The following is a 17,934-nucleotide window of genomic DNA, read 5'->3' on the forward strand; positions in this document are numbered from 1 at the left end:
AGAAAGTAAAGAGCAAGGGAGCTCTAGGACCAGTGGAGTGACGAGTGGCGTAACACACACTGCTGATGACCCAGATGGAGGGCTTCAGCAGAAAGGCATGAAAAATAAAGCCCAGACGTTTCTGAAATGGAGAAGAAAAAACCAAGAAACTCCAGATCAGAAAAGTCCAACAAATCGGGGCGCCTGGGTGACTCAGTGGGTTAAAGCCTCTGCCTTGGGCTCAGGTCATGATCCCAGGGTCCTGGGATCGAGCCCCGCATCGGGCTCTCTGCTCGGCGGGGAGCCTGCTTCCTCCTCTCTCTCTGCCTGCCTCTCTGCCTGCTTGTGATCTCTCTCTGTCAAATAAATAAATAAAATCTTTAAAAAAAAAAAAAAGTCCAACAAACCTTAAGTAAAACAAATCAAGACACATACACCAATTCCTGAAGAAGTCATCACACACACACACAAATCTTAAAAACGCCGGAGAAGGAGACAGATAAAGAGGAGACAACACACCGTATAAGGCGAAGCAACGGCCGCTCTGAGACGGCGAACGGAGACAAGGAAAACTGTCAGAAAAAACCTTAAAAACCTCTTCCAAAAATGAAGGTGAAATTAAGACATTTTTCAAGGAAAAACTTTCACAATTAATCTAGCAGACTTCTCTTACTAGACATACTGAAAGAAGTTCTTTGATTTAAAGGAAAAATTAACTGAAAGTTAGATCCACATTCAGGAAAGAAGACTCCGAAACCGTGTAAATGTATAGAAGTAGAAAAGAGGGGTTTTATTTTTTTAATACCTTCTTAACATGCTTGACAACTCTTTTTTGGAAGATGTGTTTATTTATTTTTAGTCGGGGAAGGTAAAGGGCGAGGAAGACAGAATGTCAAGCAGACGCCGCAGTGAGCAGAGAGCCCGACGGGGCCGCTCTCATGACCCTGAGACCGTGCCCGGAGCTGAAATCAAGAGTCAGATGCTTGACCGACTGAGCCACCCCGGTCCCCATGTTTGACTACTTTAAAGAGAAAAACATATATATTCGACAGTGTGGCTTACAACGTGCAGAAGTAAAGTGTATGACACAACGACACGACAGCGGAGAGGACGTGGACGTCTAACTGCGCAAGTTTCTTAAACCATATACAAAATGGTATAATACCCTTTGGAGAAAGATAACAGTAAGTTAGTAACACATACTGGAAACTGCAGAACAATCACTACAAAATAGAACAACCGGTTAGAGCCAGTAATAGTAATTAAAAATCTAAAATAATACCTAAAGATGGAAAAAAGGAACAAAGAGATGAGATAAGTAGAAAATAAACAGCAAGATAACTGCCTTTACCTCAACCATTATTAATAATTATGGTGAATGTACTCACTAAAAATGGAACAACCGTCAGAGTAAGTGAAAAAACAGCATGTGCTTGGGTTATGGTAACAGGAAACCCACTTCATACATAAAGAAACAGACACAGTAAACATACAAGCACAGAAAAAGATAGGCCGTGCGAACACCAATCAAAAGAAAGCCAGAGTCACTATATTAGGACAAAGTAGAGGTCACAACCAAGAACAACCAAGAACACCCCACAAATACTGAGCCAAGTTCAGCTCATCAACAGGGCAGGAGAATTCGGAGTGTGCATGGACTCCGGAGCGGTGCTTCGACGTACACAGGACGACTGACAGAACCCAGGAGAGAAAGAGTGTATCTTCCAACTCTTCCTTCACTAATTAAGAGAACAGATGGTAGAAAGCACCTAAAAATATACAACACTTAAACAACATTTTCCACCAACCTGACCTGATGAACACTCAGAGGCTACCCACAGAACAGCAGAACGCGCTCTGGAAATAGGCCAGAGCCTCCTCCACTGCGGCTTTGTTAAGAGAAGATGTGAGCTGCCGGGGGAGATTCTCGGTGTTGTGACAGATCGCTGACAGTGCTGGGACCTGGTAAATACTGTTCTCGCTAATGCCACCTCTTGCCTGTTCCCCAGGAACAAAGGGGCACTGGGCGAAGACCACGCGAGGTGCCTGACAGTGTCCGCTTCCTTCCCTCTCGGTCACAAGACACAGTAAGATTCTCCCTCCTCCTAATCGAAGAAGGTTCTCTATTGTCCCAAGAACAGCAGAGTCGACGTGCCTGTCTCCAAAAGGAGGCTAATTTCATCTAGTTCCACAATCTGCCAAAAGCAATGGAAACCAGCCTACCACCGAGTTAAGTCGGTTAGCAAAAATATACTCGTTTGTGGACTCATTTAATCCTGCCAAAAGTTCTCAATCTTAAAGATTACTCAATCGCAAGGTTTAAAAGTAAAAACCAGGAGGAAAAGGAACGCAAGAGAAAAGAAAAGAGGACAAAGCGTCAGGCCAACAGGAACGCTGCAAACCACACCGAGAACAGGTCACGTGCCAAGACACCACGGAAATTATTCTGCTGTAATTTTCAATGACCCTTTGTTAGCAGTAAAAGAAGCGTGTGTTTTTTTTAAGATTTTTTTTATTCATTTGACAGACAGAGATCACAGGTAGGCAGAGAGGCAGGCAGAGAGAGAGGGGGAAGCAGGCCCCCCGCCAGGCAGAGAGCCCGATGCGGGGCTCGATTCCAGGACCCTGGGATCACAACCCGAGCTGAAGGCAGAGGCTTTAACCCACTGAGCCACCCAGGCGCCCCTAAAGGAAGCATTTTAAAAAATCAGTGCATTTAAGTCAGCTGCCCGGGAAGGAGCGCGACCGGTGAGACGATGTTGTAAGCCACGCGTACTCACCCCGAGGGCCGGCAGCCTCTGCGTGCAGCTCACCGCCACCTTCGGCTTCCAGTCGGTCTCACCATCAAGCTGATCAGTTCGAATAAAACATGAACCTGGGAAGGAGACACGAAGATTCCAGAGTTACAGGTGCTTGAAGGCCACAAGTGTGCGGCACAAGGGACGAGAACGGCATGTTGAGGAATCTGCACCAACAAAAATCCTCAAAAGCCTTTATATATTTGATTCACAAACAAGTGTGCTGAGAAGATACAGGTCACTAACTAGTCACTTACCTGCTATGTGGTGTCCTTGACTACGGAGGCTTAATATTAGTAAGTGTTTTACTTTAGAAAAACTACTTTGATCATTTGTAACTTTAATTCATGTTTTAGTAATGAAATAATAATACACAAAAATACCCACGAGTGCGCCATAACTCTGCGGATAAATCATCTGATGTGCCGCCGTAAAATGTGTGTTCAGTAAGAAAAGCCCAGCGAAAGTGCCAAAACACAGGTAAGATCTACTGCCATACGAACCTATCAAATTCGAAACATGAATAAATATTAAGTAACAAAACTCCACGCACCCTTTGGCCCCACTATCACACCACTTCTCAGAACCTATCCTAAGACAGAACAGCCAGGACACGAAGTGACACACATACAAGATGATCCAGCACCAGGACTGGCCGGAACCCAAGGCTGAGAGCAGATCATGTGAGAATCAGTGAAGGAAAGCGCACGCGAGCAGCCGCGTCAGACAGACAGGGTGGAGGGCAGAGCCCAGACAGGAAACGGGGAGCGAGATGGGGAGGGTGAGGGGAGGGAGATGAGAAACCCCTTAGTGTTCACCCTCCACGATCTGCGGGGCATACATCGGTAAGGGAGGGAAGCAAGATGCCCTGACGCCAAGTACCACCGTCCGCGGACGAGCCGGGCCGGGGCAGGGGGTTGGGGAGAATGTGTGGGTGTGGCCACGGGGGTGACCTCTGCAAACTTTTAAAAAGCAATTGCTAAAAACAAGCATATAAAACAAAGTATTAGTGTCATCACCGCATGAATTCAAGTACCTTAATAAAATTGTCACAGAAAGCCCACAAGCATCTGTATGTCTCGGTGACTCAGGACAAGTACCCTGTAAACAACTTCGAGACCCACACCCCCCCCCCAGCACGACTATCACTGGTCCTCCTTGCTCTGGTCTGGAGTTACCCCCCAAATGTACACGCTCAAGACACCACAGCTGAGCCTTGTCCACTCTGGGTACACATTCCTGTCACTTCATCCGCAGGCCCTCCCCGGTCTGCGTGTCACTGACTGCGCACTCACGATCCAGGCCAACCGTCTCCCCTTCCCCTACGGGACCTGGGACCCTGGCTCCTGCACCCAGAGCCCAGCTCACACTCCGAGGACCTTCAGCACTGCTGCCCAGCTGCCACCGGAGGCACCATGTCCAGGCGCTGCTCTGCTTGGACACCAGCAGCCTCTGTGCTCAGGGCCCATATCCGTGACCGCGGTGCTGGCCGAAGGAAGTGGGAGAGTCCATATTCCCTTTTCAGCTTTTAGCTAGAATAAACGTCAGCAGAGGCCTCTGTTCTTTGGATTCAGTCTGGTCGCCTGCTGAAAGTTCCTGTAAGAAAGCACTGATCCCTTCTGTGATTCATCCAAGAATGAATGAATGAATGAATGAATGATTCATTCATTTCAAGACAACGAGTTGCCCCCCTGCCATCCTTAGGAGAAACCCAATTAGGCCTCTGTGTGTGCGCGTGCACGCTCACATGTGTGTGTGCGTGCCGCGTGAGCTGCGTGAGCGAGAAGCTTCCCCGCAACACCACTACTGTCACGACCGAGTCTCAGGCTGACCCACTGTCGGGGGAGGGGATCTGACTTCCGAGTCACCACACCATAAAGGTGAAGACATCCAGCGTTCCCCAGAAATCAGTGTGCGCACGAAGAAACAGGGCAGCGTCACTGCATACTTATAAAGGGGGAAAAGGGGCGCCCGGGTGGTCCAGGTGGTCGAGAATCTGCCTTCACTAAGGTCCCGATCCCAAGGTCTTGGGATCCAGACCCACACTGGGCTCCCTGCTCAGCAAGGAGCCTGCTGCTTCTCCCTCTCTCTCTACCCCTCACCCCTGCTTATGATCTGTCTCACAAACACACACTCTCTCTCTCAAATAAAAAAAATCTTTAAATAAATAAAATAAAGGAACAAAAAATATAAACAGACACTGTCTCTGGAGAATATGTGATGTCGGATCTCCTAGACAAAGACAAGGCTGAAAGATGCTCAGAAGCTGAACAAAGATGTAAGGAAAGTCAAGAAAACAAATCATGAACAAAATGGAATCAATAAAGAGGGAGAAAACAGTGAAAAGAAGAAGTCCAAGGACTGGCGAGTATAGTGACCACAAGGAACAGCTCCCTGGGGGAAGCCAAAGGCAGAAGGAAAAACCAGCAAACCCGGAGACAGGACAGAAATGGTCCAGCCTGAGGACGGGAGAGCCAAAGAACTGAAGACCACGGCAGAGACGGAAGGGCCCGTGGGCCTCACCGCCTGTGCCGGCACGTGCCGCGGGAGCCCCCGCAGGACTGGAGCCGAGGACGCGCAGAGACCGCCTGGAGAAGCACTGACCGCAAACGTCCCAGCCGCGGTGAGAGACGTGCCCGTCAGCATCTAAGGAGCCCAGAAAGGCCAAGTCAGAGGAAGTCTGACCCACTCGGAGATGCGCTACACCCAGACTTACAAGACAAGATGTGCCCGGGTGAGGGGAGGGGTTGTGGCGGCCCCCCAGGCATCGGCCCGGCACACTAGCTGATGGGGGAAACTAGCTGTGGCTCCCTTATCCTGGCTCGTCAAAACCGGGCGGAGCCCCTGCCTCTGAGCAGGAGCTGGTGAGCAGAAGGGAGGCCCGGTCCCCCGGCCTGGGGAAATGAGCGGCGAGCGTCATCTTGCAGGGTGACGCCTCGGCCTCAGTCTGGCGGGAGCAGGGAGATGAGGCCAGCCCCTGACTCCTTGGCCGCGCCGGTCGCAGTAGAAGCTTCTTTCCCGTGGAGTCCAATGCTACAGAATCCATCTGTTCCTACCGAGAAGATCTCTCAAAAATATTAAAACAATTACTCTCAAAAGAAAAAAAACTGAACACTTAGGGATTCTCTTCAATGACAACAAGAAAGTCCTCTAGCGTTTTTCAACCAGGAGAGATTTTGCACCCTGGAGGGCGCTTGGAAACCTGTGGGCACACAGCTTTTAAACCTGGCAGGGAAAGGGCTGCTACTGGTATCTAGTGGCCTGAGGCAGCAGTGCTGAGCCCCCAGCGCCTCAGAACCACCCCCCCACCCCGGGAAGAGCGACGGGTCCCCATGTCAGCAGGCCCAGGAGAGGCCCCTGTTGCGGAGCACGGCAGGAAGAGCCGGTCTTGGGCGGAACACTGGCTCTGACCTCCCTCGGCAATGCTCTCCGTCCAGCTGCCTCGCTGCGCTCAAGTCGTCGTCTGCACGGCGGAGGGAGGGGACCGGACTGACCCGAGAGCCGTGTGGACACCACAGCCGTGTGGAAAATCCACTACAGCCGGCCTCGAGCGCTGTGCGCCAGGAACTCCCTGGGCTGCCGCTTTCTCAAGTCTGGGGAACTACTGAAGGCAGCCGTGTCAGGATGCACCTCCCCAGAGCCCAGGCCAGGACTCCCCTCACACAATGTCCTAACACGACAATGGGTCTGTGCCAGCCACGTTCTCCCTGCGGCCCTCCGGAGGAACTGCTGTTCTGCACGCACCAGAAGCCTTTTCTTGCTCTCCTACTACTTCTCCCACCAGCCAATGCACTTCCAACCCATCACAGCTCAGGTCCTGCAACGTGTCCCTGAGAGTCCCGCACCAAGGACGCCTCCAACCCTGGCAGCTGTGCTGTGCCGCGGGCACCGGTGCCGCCAGCACGATTCTAGGAGCCTCCAGAGCCCCGCGAGACGACTCTGAGTCATCTCCCGTACGGAAGGAAGTGTTCGCAGGAGACCTCTGATTCCACGTCCTCTGAGAGACACCGCTCAATACGTAAATACACTCCGTTGTGCATTACTTGTCGGAAAACCTACCATAAGGAGTATTTTACACACTGCTTTCACTAACAAGGAGTACAAGAAAACTTGCAATGGATGTTATTTTACAGTTGAACAAATTTCAAAGTTGATTTTACTCCTCTTAAATACCTGCATGTTTACGTATGTGCACGTGTGGGCCTGTGTGTGTTCTGATACAGAAGCTAGCACACAGGGACCGGATTAGATTCTGACACGTACTTTGAGACGTCAGTGCCAACAGCTCTGCTCTCGGTCTGCTCTCTAACACAGAAAGCAGGAAGAAGGGAGCCTCCTACACTGCAAACATCCCACGTTTCTCGGTGAAAGCAATGCTGGACTCTGGAAGCTTACTGGGCACTGGAAGCAATACAGCTGTCTTCAAAGAGGACACGCTTCGCTCCGCTGTTTTAAAAATTCAGGACAACAGATCTAGGACTTACCCTGGAGCACAGCTTGCACTGCTAGCCTCGCAGTAACTGATCGGATTTAAACAGAGCAGGAACTGTGGCGAGAGCAGAAGTACGGCCAACGTACCGGACCTGCTGACGTGCCACGGCCGGCGCCAGCCACATGGGAGGCCAGCGAAGGCTGGGCGAAACTGAATTATTAAATCGTCTGCTTATATCCCGTTACAGACTTCTTATGAATACTTGATTTTATTTTGTATAATTGACAAGAGCTGACAGGAAAGGACAGGTTTAATGACAATCAAATTAAGATCCACTAGGCCACGTGTCACACAGGAGAGCTGCGTCAAGTGGTGCTGAAGTGACGGATGGGACACGGCGCGGCTGAGCATCGGAGCCTGTCATACGCTGTGACGAGCTCTCCTGTAGTATTAGAATACCGTCCGCAACAGCGCACGAGTCCAATAGCTCTGGAAGAGACGGGGACAGTACGTGCCCAGCAAAAGAAAAATAGACATTGACTTTGCATATGTAATACCAGGTCGTTCGCCATTAAACTTGATTCCTAAATCATTTATGTGACTTAATGACTCTGCATGAAATTTTTAAGCTGCTGGGAAGATGAATAGCACCAGGGAGAGAATGTGGTTGAGTACAGTGTCATTTACCTACCTCTGCCCCACTAACAGGTGACAGCTGAGCCATTGTACTATGTCCCAAACACTTCAACTATAATGTCATCACTTAGGAGGCAAGTGAAAAAGATATTGGCATTTATAAGAGATTGATGAAAATCAGTTCTAAAGCATTAATTTCTCTTAATACCACTAAAAGGATTGTGTGCATTCAGGAGATATTTGATCTGAATTAAGAAACCGATGAAGCAACTGATTAATTGGAATCGAAGCCCTCCAAGCCCGGACCCGTCGACTGCATCCGCACTCTGGACAATTGGATGCCGGCCCCGCAGAAGGCCCTGCGTTCACACACAGCCAACGTGGCACCACAGAGCCTCCCTGAGCTGCAAATGTCCAAGCTCGGACACACCTCAGAGATTTAAGACTTTTATACTGGATAGGGTTTGAAGATTTTTATTTAAGATTTTATTTATTTCTTTGACCAAGAGAGATACATTGAGAGGGGGAACACAAGCAGGGGGAGCAGGAGAGGGAGAAGCAGGCTCCCTGCTGAGCGGAGAGCCCAATGTGGGGCTCGATCCCAGGATCCTGAGATCATGTCCTGAGCCAAAGGCAGAGGCTTAAGGACAGAGCCACGCAAGTACCCCAAGATTTTTATTTTAACAGACAATGCGCTATCAGATTCTTCTGAACTGAAACTGAAAAGTAATAAAATAATACCAATAGTGTCAGCTGATATACAAAACTTCTAAATATGTGTACTTTTGAAAAAGAGACAATTAAAAATTTTAAATAATCACTTAAGGTTGCAGAAACAGAATTTCCAAAGCTAAGAATTCCTGATTTAAAGCAATACTATGACACATATTTTATCCAGCTGGGAAGCTATTTGGTAAATTTTAGAAAAAGAGGGAAAACAGCATGAAATAGCAATCTGACATTTTAGCATCTGTATATCTACAATCAGTGATGATTTTAACAATTTAAATTTGATAGAAAAAATAATAAAACTGAGAAATGTAACAGAACTGTAAGCTTAGGGGCACCTGAGTGGTTCAGTCAGTTAAGTGTCTGCTTTTGGCTCAGGTCATGATCCCATGATCCTGGGATCGAATCCCGAGTCAGGCTCCCTGCTTGGTAGGAAGCCTGCTTCTCCCTCTCCCTCTGCTGCTCCCCCTGCTTGTGCGCTCTGTTAAATAAATAAATAAAATATTAAAAACAAACAAACAAGAAACTTTAAGCTTGAACAGACTACAGTAAGGTCCTAAGTCAGATCCAATAGTATAGCATACATGCCACTATATACTCTTTTTTGGGGAACAAGGTGGTAATTCTTAATATTCTCAAAGACAGGGGCGCCGGGGTGGCTCAGTCAGTTAAGCATCTGCCTTGGCTCAGGTCATGGTCCCAGGGTCCTGGCATCAGGTTCCCCATCAGGATCCTCGCTCAGCGGGAGCCTGCTTCTCCCTCTCCATTATCTCCACCCTGGCTTGTGCTCTGTGTCAAATAAATAAAAATATTTTCAAAGAATTTAAAAAAAAGATTCTCGAAGAGATCTAGGGCCTCCAAAATATTAATTATCATTACACTAAAACACGTCCCTATAACATGAAAGCCAAGGGAAAACTAGAGGGAAAGAAAGTGTTTTTTTTAAACATCATTGGTTTAGATATAATGTTATTGATCCAAAGCTAATATAATACAGAGTATCTCATTTGCCTAATGCTCTAATATTCTATCTCTGTGCTGCTGCTGTAAGTTTCTCAGAGGCTGAGAACCAAAACTGCTGTTCCTCACGTGACCTTCAACAAGGCCTTCGTAAGTTGTTCAGCCTTCAGAATCCTCTAGAAAATGGAGAGTTCTCATGATCTCTCAGTTTTAGAGGGCTGGATTTCCTTCTTTTGTCTTCTAACAAAACCTTATTTCCTTTAAGTCAATTACCTGAAAACCATTTCCATATTTAGGATAATATTCTTTTTTTTTTTTTTAAAGATTTTATTTATTTATTTCACAGACAGAGAGGCAGGCAGAGGGGGAGGGGAAGCAGGCTCCCTGCTGAGCAGAGAGACCGATGCGGGGCTCTATCCCAGGACCCTGAGATCATGACCCGAGCCAAAGGCAGAGGTTTTAACCCACTGAGCCACCCAGGTGCCCCTAGGATAATATTGTTAATCTCATATATATTTATACAGTCATTAAGAGGGCAAGTAATAAAGAAGCATGTCTCAAACGCAAACATGCCGGCTATTCATTATACTGAATTCCTTCAGAAACAAAGACAAACACCACAAACAAGTGGGTGATGTAAGCAGAGATGGAAATGTAAAAATCTCCGAAAATCCATTTCTCCATGACTGTAAGAGAGAGAACATCGGTAAAAAGAATCAAAAGCAACTTTTTTCAGAACTCTGGAGAATCAAACACCTTCAACAACCCCAGGTGCATTTACTCAAGAAACACGGCTGGATCAAGCTGAGCGCGAGCCGCGGGGTGCTCGGACTCCTCCCACTCCCAAACCCTCTTCTCCCTACTCCTCGGTTCCACAGCAGCTGAGAACACGGATACTCCAGCATCCACGGATGGGGACAGTCAGGCCTGGAGTTTCCCAAGTCCATGCCCAGAGAACCGTGATCACCGGACCAAGTACGGCTTTGCCTGAGTTTGACCTGACCCAGAGCCCGTTTATTATAACTGTTTCCTTTGAACTGTTTGTTAAAAAACAATCAGTGGCAATTGTTTAACACCACAGCTACCTCAGCTGGTGATAAAACTGTGGTAAACAAAAAACTTACAGAAAACAGGAAAAATTAGAAGACTTGAAGGAGGCTTTGAAAAATTCTAACACATTCCTGGGAGTCGGAAAGCCGCCTGCCTGTGCAGAGCTGCACACACGCCCAGGAGAACCTGAAGGCTTAACCCTCTCATGCCTGGGCGGCCCTGAAGCTCTACACAGGCAAGAAATGAAAGCAAGACCTGGAGCTGCGCCGCCGCTGGGACGAACATGGGCCACCCCGGGAGACCAGCACTTGAGGTCTGGGACTCAAATGCTTCTCTCTGAGTCAGCTACAAGGGAAGAGGAGGGAGCTCTGCGCCACACAGTCGGTCGGTCAAGAACCTGTGTGGGAGGGACGCCTGGGTGGCTCAGTTGGTTGGACGACTGCCTTCGGCTCAGGTCATGATCCCGGAATCGCAGGATCAAATCCCACATCAGGCTCCCAGCTCCACGGGGAGTCTGCTTCTCCCTCTGACCTTCTCCTCGCTCATGCTCTCTCTCACTGTCTCTCTCTCTCAAATAAATAAATAAAATCTTTAAAAAATAAAAATAAAATAAAAATAAAAATAAAAAAAAGAACCTGTGTGGGAAACCACAGTCTTCAACAGAAGGCTTTGAAGATCACCCTCGTCCTGGACACCGCGCCGGCACCAGGAAGGTCAGAGTTGACCGCTGCGAGAGAGGTGGCGACTGGGCCTGGAGGCAGTCAGCTGGCCTCTCCTGGCCAGACCTCGGGGCACAGCCCATCTCACTGGACGGGCAAGGAAGTCTACTGTGTTTCTGAGAAGAAAGCGAAACGACTGAGGGGGAGCTCTGCAGTCAGCTCCACAGACGGACAAAACTGCCCACTGAGGAACACGGTAGCCAGCAGGTGTACCAGGCGAACTTGACTATTCGGGGTCCCTGGACTCTTCTCCTGCTAATGCAGCCTCATCTGATGAAGTAAATAACCGTAACTACAGTTGATGAAAAAAACATTTATTTTCTTTCTCAGGATATCCCTTTTAAAAAATGCTGTTTACACCTGGAGAAAAACTAAATTAACAACTCTAGTGCCTGGATGGCTCAGCTGGAAGAGCACGCAACTCCTGATCTCAGGGTCAGGAGTTCGAGCCCCGTACTGGGTGTAGAGATTATTTAAAAATGAAAATAATTAATTAATTAAAAACTTTAAACTTTAACTTTGTGCTTTCTAGAGCTTTCACCATACTATAGGTAATAATACATATGTTGAATTTCCAATAAAAAATAACATGCTGAGCTTTCCATAAAAATATTATCCATTTATTCAACAGAGTCAGAAACACAAGGCAAAAGGAACTTGGGCATTGCCTGATAAACCTCTCCATTATTTTAGACGTTAAGAAAATGTGTGACCATGTGTCTACATCATATAATTAAGAATTGGCCAAAGCAGACTAGATTTTGGGCTTCCTGATTTCTAACACACAGTTCTTCTCCTAGATATGAGACTTCTGTCTCATTTCCCCTTTCCAAACCTTCTTCTCACTGGGGAGAGCCCAGGTCATATAAATACCGTTTACCCCATGAAGCCCACTTCAAGTCACCTACACACTGTCTGTGTGACATACACTATCTGTATAGTCAGAGCACTACTGTCAACGGCTGTATATCCACACACAAGTGAATCATAACCTCTCTGAAGGGAACAACTCAGTCTCGCTCCCGTGTCCCAAGGGACAGACAAGTTGTGGCTGCCACACAGTAACAGTAAATAAACGTTTGCTGAATTAATAAAACTGCAAATACAGAATAGCAATCAAATTTCAAGCAACATCATCATTTAATTACTTAGGTAGCAATATAGCTTTCAATGAAAGCACTCATTTGACTTAAAGGTTGTGATAGGATTATATTTTTAAAAACAAACATACATAGTAAAGATCATATTAAATATCATAGCTAAATGTGATTTAGAATTAATTCAATGTATTATCAATCGAAGAAAACTTTTATAACAATAAATTTAACTTTTACCTTTCAAAGCGAAAAATAAACTAAAATACTAAATGACCATCAATTTAAATACAAATGAAAATACCTGCTTTTTCTGATGTCCTAAGAAATACCATGTCCGATGGAATTCTTTGATTCTGCAGAAAGTAATATAAAACACTAATTACCTATATGCAAATTTATAAAGTAATACCATTCCATTACAAAGTAGAAATAGCTAGCAAAAACTAAAAAAACAGTTATAATTAAAATTTATACTGAGGCAATTAACAATAATTTGTATAATTTGTAAAATTAATTTAAATTAATTTTTTAGTTGGACTTTTTTACGATTCTTTCCCCTATTAACAAACCATGAAAACAGCATTTGTGATGACTTGAAAACTGCTCCATTTCTGAAAAATGTTAAATATTGGCTTTTCTGTGGCCTCTCTGTTAACTAAACTCATACACACAATATAGCAGCTTTTGTCCTATAAAAAATTATGTCCTCCCTAGTAGAGCAAATAGCCCTGGAAAGTGAGAATAGGATTCTTCCAAAGCCTAACACAAAACAGAACACATCATAAATAAAACACTTACTAAATGTTGACTAAATGAATAAATGTACAACTGAGCAAACAAACCAAAAAAACCCTACAAAGCTGAGAGACAGTCTCTCGTAAGGCAGAAAAGAATAAAACCTCAAAGGTACCTATAGCATATAAACTTATGTAAGTATTCGCTATTCATACATTTAACCATTACTAATGTTTTTGTCAGCTGGAAAAGCTGTATCAAACTAAAGAAAAAATATAGAGTAAGAATACTTCACACAATTTCATAAAGTATGCATACAGTTTTAAGACCTCAGTAAAGATTTACCCACACATGCTAAAGAAATGGACTGCTTGTCAGTAAGCAAGTAATACAAACAAACATACGTCGTTAAAGGTAAAAACGAGATGTTGTGGGATAAAGCTACCTCTTTCTAACATGAATGAAGAAGGGTCGATTATTAAGATCTAAAAAACTCTTCAGTCAAAACAGAAATCCCGGGGGCGCCTGGGTGGCTCAATGGGTTAAGGTCTGCCTTCGGCTCAGGTCATGATCTCAGGGTCCTGGGATCGAGCCCCGCATCGGGCTCTCTGCTCAGCAGGGAGCCTGCTTCTCCCACCCTCTCTCTGCCTGCCTCTCTGCCTACTTGTGATCTCTGTGTGTCAAATAAATAAATAAAATCTTAAAAAAAAAAAAAAAGAAATCCCAATGGAAATTAGAAAATGCTTTTAATGGAATGATAACAAAAACTCAATTTCATGCAGCAAAGTGTGTGAAACCATTTTGCCAAAGCCAGAGGAAAATGTATATATTTAAGTGCATACAATATATAAAGGAAGTTAAAGCACAAGCTAAATATCCACTTGAAAGCAGAGGGGAAAAGCCAATGAATCCCAAAGAAAGTACAAGGATGTAAGCAAATATAAAAACAATTGGGTGGCTCAGTTGGTTAAGCCACTGCCTTCAGCTCTGGTTATGATCCTGGAGTCCCGGAATCGAGTCCTGCATCGGGCTCCCTGCTCCGTGGGGAGTCGGCTTCTCCCTCTGACCCTCCCCCTTCTCATGCTCTCTCTCTCAAATAAATAAATAAAATCTTAAAAAAAAAAAAAACTAATGGCCCAGAAAACAAGTGCATAAACACAAGTAATAAACAGTAATAAAGTATTTTTCAGATACGCTCATTGCAGCAATAAGAAAACTGAGATGAGACTGTAACTCGTAAGACAAGGAAGTCAAGTTCTCTCAACGAAAACTTACAAACATTCCTGAAAGACATTATATAAAACCAAAACACACAGAACACATCATTTTCCAAAATCAGAATGCAAAGATGTCACATGCCTATCAATTGATCTGTATTTTTAACACAAACCCAATCAAAATCTTAACATGTAATGTGGGAGGAACTGACCAGGTACTCCTACTATTTAGAAGAAAACGTAAAAGCCAGGAATGAACAGGACAAATGGGAGAAACACGGAAGGTGGAGTCTATAATGGAACAAAGCTGAAATATTAAACCAGAGCAATTAAGACAAGATGGTACTCTACTAAAACAGGTAATTATACCAATGTGATCTCAGAGACTCCAGAAGGGAGGCCATCCAAAAACGGACGCCAGATTAATGAGGAAGTGTGCCAGCGCAGAGCCATGAGGAACCTGCGGTCTTTGCAAGAAACTTAGATATCACACGAGATGACAGGAGGCGATCAATACTATCAGTCAAAACATGAGACTCTGTTCCAAAGAAATTCTGCTTCTAAATATCAAAGTCAAAACCAAAAGCCCTAAAAGTTACTACAGAATATTTTCATAACATTTTGGTAGGGAAGGATTTCTTCCCCACCAAACCTAACAAGACTCCTCCTTCTCCACAAACAAAAATTTAAAAAACAAAACAAAAATCCCCAACTAACCATAAATGAAAAGACTAATAAGGTAGACTTCATCAAAATTAACAATCTCTCTTCAACACAGCACACCAGGGAGGAAAAACTACTTGTGACATTTAACTAATGGGAAATTCCCAGGCAGAGTACATAAAGGCCTATAGACTATTTTTTTTTTTAAGATTTTATTCATTTATTTGGAAGAGAGAGAATGAGAGAGAGTGAGCATGAGGGGGAGGGTCAGACGGAGCAGCAGCAGACCCCCTGCTGAGCAGGGAGCCCCATGCGGGACTTGAGGATCATGACTTGAACTGAAGGGGGTCGCCCAACCAACTGAGCCACCCAAGTGCCCTCTGTTGCTTATTCTTAACAGTAATTTTATTTGTAAGTATTTTATTCCTTCTAATGCTGTCATAATAGAATGTTTTTTCTTGATTTCACTTTCAGACCATTACTCTTTATTCCCTTCCCATCTTATCCTGTGAAGCACTTCTCCTCAGTTTGTTTGAACTAGGTGACTTCAATCACTGGATGCTTTTTATTTTTCCCTCCCCTCCAGACAGCGAGCCGCACAGCGGCAGACACCTGTGCTTCCTTAACATGATACACCCTGGGGTGAGGTGCACCTGCCTCTCGGACTCGCACCCATTCAGGATACCTGGCTGGTGTCTGACACGGGGCTAGTACGAATAACCCAGGCAATAAGCATTCACATATAGGCTTCTGTGTAAACTTGTATTAATATTTTTTGTGATAAAAGATCCAAGAGTTCCACTGGTGGGTCATACAATAACTGCGTATTTAATTTTTCAGAAGACGATCTAATGATCTTCCAGAGTAAGTGTCACCGTTGACGCTCCCACTAGACACCCACCCACGAGTGACCCACGTCTCTCACATCAGTGCCAGCATGTGGCACTGTCACCCGTCTTCACCGCAGCCCCTCTGCTCCTTGTGCACTGGCACGTCATGCTTCAGTCTGCGTTCACGGAGCACGAATGACGTGGAGCATCTTCTCATGTGTTTATTCTCCATCTCTACTCGTCTTTGGAGAAATGTCTCTTACATCTTCCGTTCATTTTCTAATTTGATTTTTCCTCACTGTTCAGTTTGTACATATTCCAGATATAAAAATCGTTGTCCGCTATATGGTTTATAGCCCGTGTTTTCATTGTATCTTTCATAAGCACAAATCTTTTTTCTTTTAATGAGATGCAATTATCAGGGTTTTTTTTCTTCCATGCATTGTGCTTTTGGTGTTTAAGAACAATTTTCCTGCCCTAGATTCTGATTATTTTCTCCTACATTTTTTTCTAAGTTTTAAACTTCCACAATGTTCACTTAAATCCATGATCTACTTTTTCTTAAATTTTGTTAGTTAACATATAGTACGATGTTGGCTTCAGGAGCAGAATTCGGCTATTTATCACTAACAGTCAACACAGTGCTCATCCCAAGTGCCTCCTTAATGCCCATCCCCCGCCTTCCTCCCTGCATGGACCTTCGGTTTCTTCTTTATTGTTAAGAGTCACTCATGGTGGGCGCCCAGGTGGCTCAGTGAGCGAGCATCTGCCTTGGGCTCAGATCACAATCCCAGGGTCCTAGCACTGAGCCCTACACCGGGCTCCCTGCTCAGCAGCAAGTCTGCTTCTCCCTCTCCCTCAGTCCTCCTTGTGCTCACTCCTAATAAATAAAGAAAGAAATTCTTAAAAAAAAAAACAAGTCACTTAAGGCCTGTTTCCATCTCCTTTTCTTCCTGCCCTCCTTCCCACGTGTTCATCTGTTTCTTCAATGCCACGTGAGTGAGATCACATGGGGTTTGTCTTTCTAGGAGAGCCTAGACGTCCGTGGTCTGGTGAATAATGATACGGGGTGTGTGTGTGTTTGTCTGTGTGTGCAGGAATATTACACCGCCATCAGTGTGTGTGTGTGTGTGTGCGCAGGAATATTACACCGCCATCAGTGTGTGTGTGTGTGTGCAGGAATATTACACCGCCATCTCTGTGTGTGTGTGTGTGTGTGCAGGAATATTACACTGCCATCAGTGTGTGTGTGTGTGTGTGTGTGTGCAGGAATATTACACCGCCATCAGTGTGTGTGTGTGTGTGCAGGAATATTACACCGCCATCAGTGTGTGTGTGTGTGTGTGTGTGCAGGAATATTACACCGCCATCAGTGTGTGTGTGTGTGTGTGTGTGTGCAGGAATATTACACCGCCATCAGTGTGTGTGTGTGTGTGTGTGTGTGTGCAGGAATATTACACCGCCATCAGTGTGTGTGTGTGTGTGCAGGAATATTACACCGCCATCAGTGTGTGTGTGTGTGTGTGTGTGTGTGCAGGAATATTACACCGCCATCAGTGTGTGTGTGCAGGAATATTACACCGCCATCTGTGTGTGTGTGTGTGTGTGTGTGTGTGCAGGAATATTACACCGCCATCAGTGTGTGTGTGTGTGTGCAGGAATATTACACCGCCATCTGTGTGTGTGTGTGTGTGTGCAGGAATATTACACCGCCATCAGTGTGTGTGTGTGTGTGCAGGAATATTACACCGCCATCAGTGTGCGTGTGTGTGTGTGTGTGCGCGCGCGCAGGAATATTACACCGCCATCAGTGTGTGTGTGTGTGTGCAGGAATATTACACCGCCATCTGTGTGTGTGTGTGTGTATGTGCAGGAATATTACACCGCCATCAGTGTGTGTGTGTGTGTGTGTGTGTGCAGGAATATTACACCGCCATCAGTGTGTGTGTGTGTGTGCAGGAATATTACACCGCCATCAGTGTGTGTGTGTGTGTGTGTGCAGGAATATTACACCGCCATCTGTGTGTGTGTGTGTGTGTGTGTGTGTGTGCAGGAATATTACACCGCCATCAGTGTGTGTGTGTGTGTG

The 17,934-nt window shown here is 45.6% G+C and overlaps 1 protein-coding gene across 7 annotated transcripts in view; it reads right to left on the reverse strand.

The window, feature by feature from the left end:
• ATP9B (ATPase phospholipid transporting 9B (putative)) overlaps positions 1 to 17,934 on the reverse strand; it is a 217,169-nt gene that overhangs the window by 140,104 nt on the left and 59,131 nt on the right. For 6 of the 7 annotated variants that reach the window (XR_009345865.1, XR_009345864.1, XM_059139646.1 and 3 more), the window contains 2 exons: positions 12,702 to 12,753; positions 2,760 to 2,854 (listed from right to left, as the gene is read on the reverse strand). Coding sequence is in view for 5 of the 7 variants with exons in the window: in XM_059139646.1 (XP_058995629.1) it covers positions 2,760 to 2,854; positions 12,702 to 12,753 (147 nt within the window). In the remaining 2 variants the exon portion in view is untranslated. The remainder of the gene's footprint in view (positions 1 to 2,759; positions 2,855 to 12,701; positions 12,754 to 17,934) is intronic. The other variant, XM_059139644.1, reaches the window with a different exon arrangement.

Source organism: Mustela lutreola, chromosome 11 (assembly GCF_030435805.1).
Source record: "Mustela lutreola isolate mMusLut2 chromosome 11, mMusLut2.pri, whole genome shotgun sequence".
NCBI classification, from domain to species: Eukaryota; Metazoa; Chordata; class Mammalia; order Carnivora; family Mustelidae; genus Mustela; species Mustela lutreola.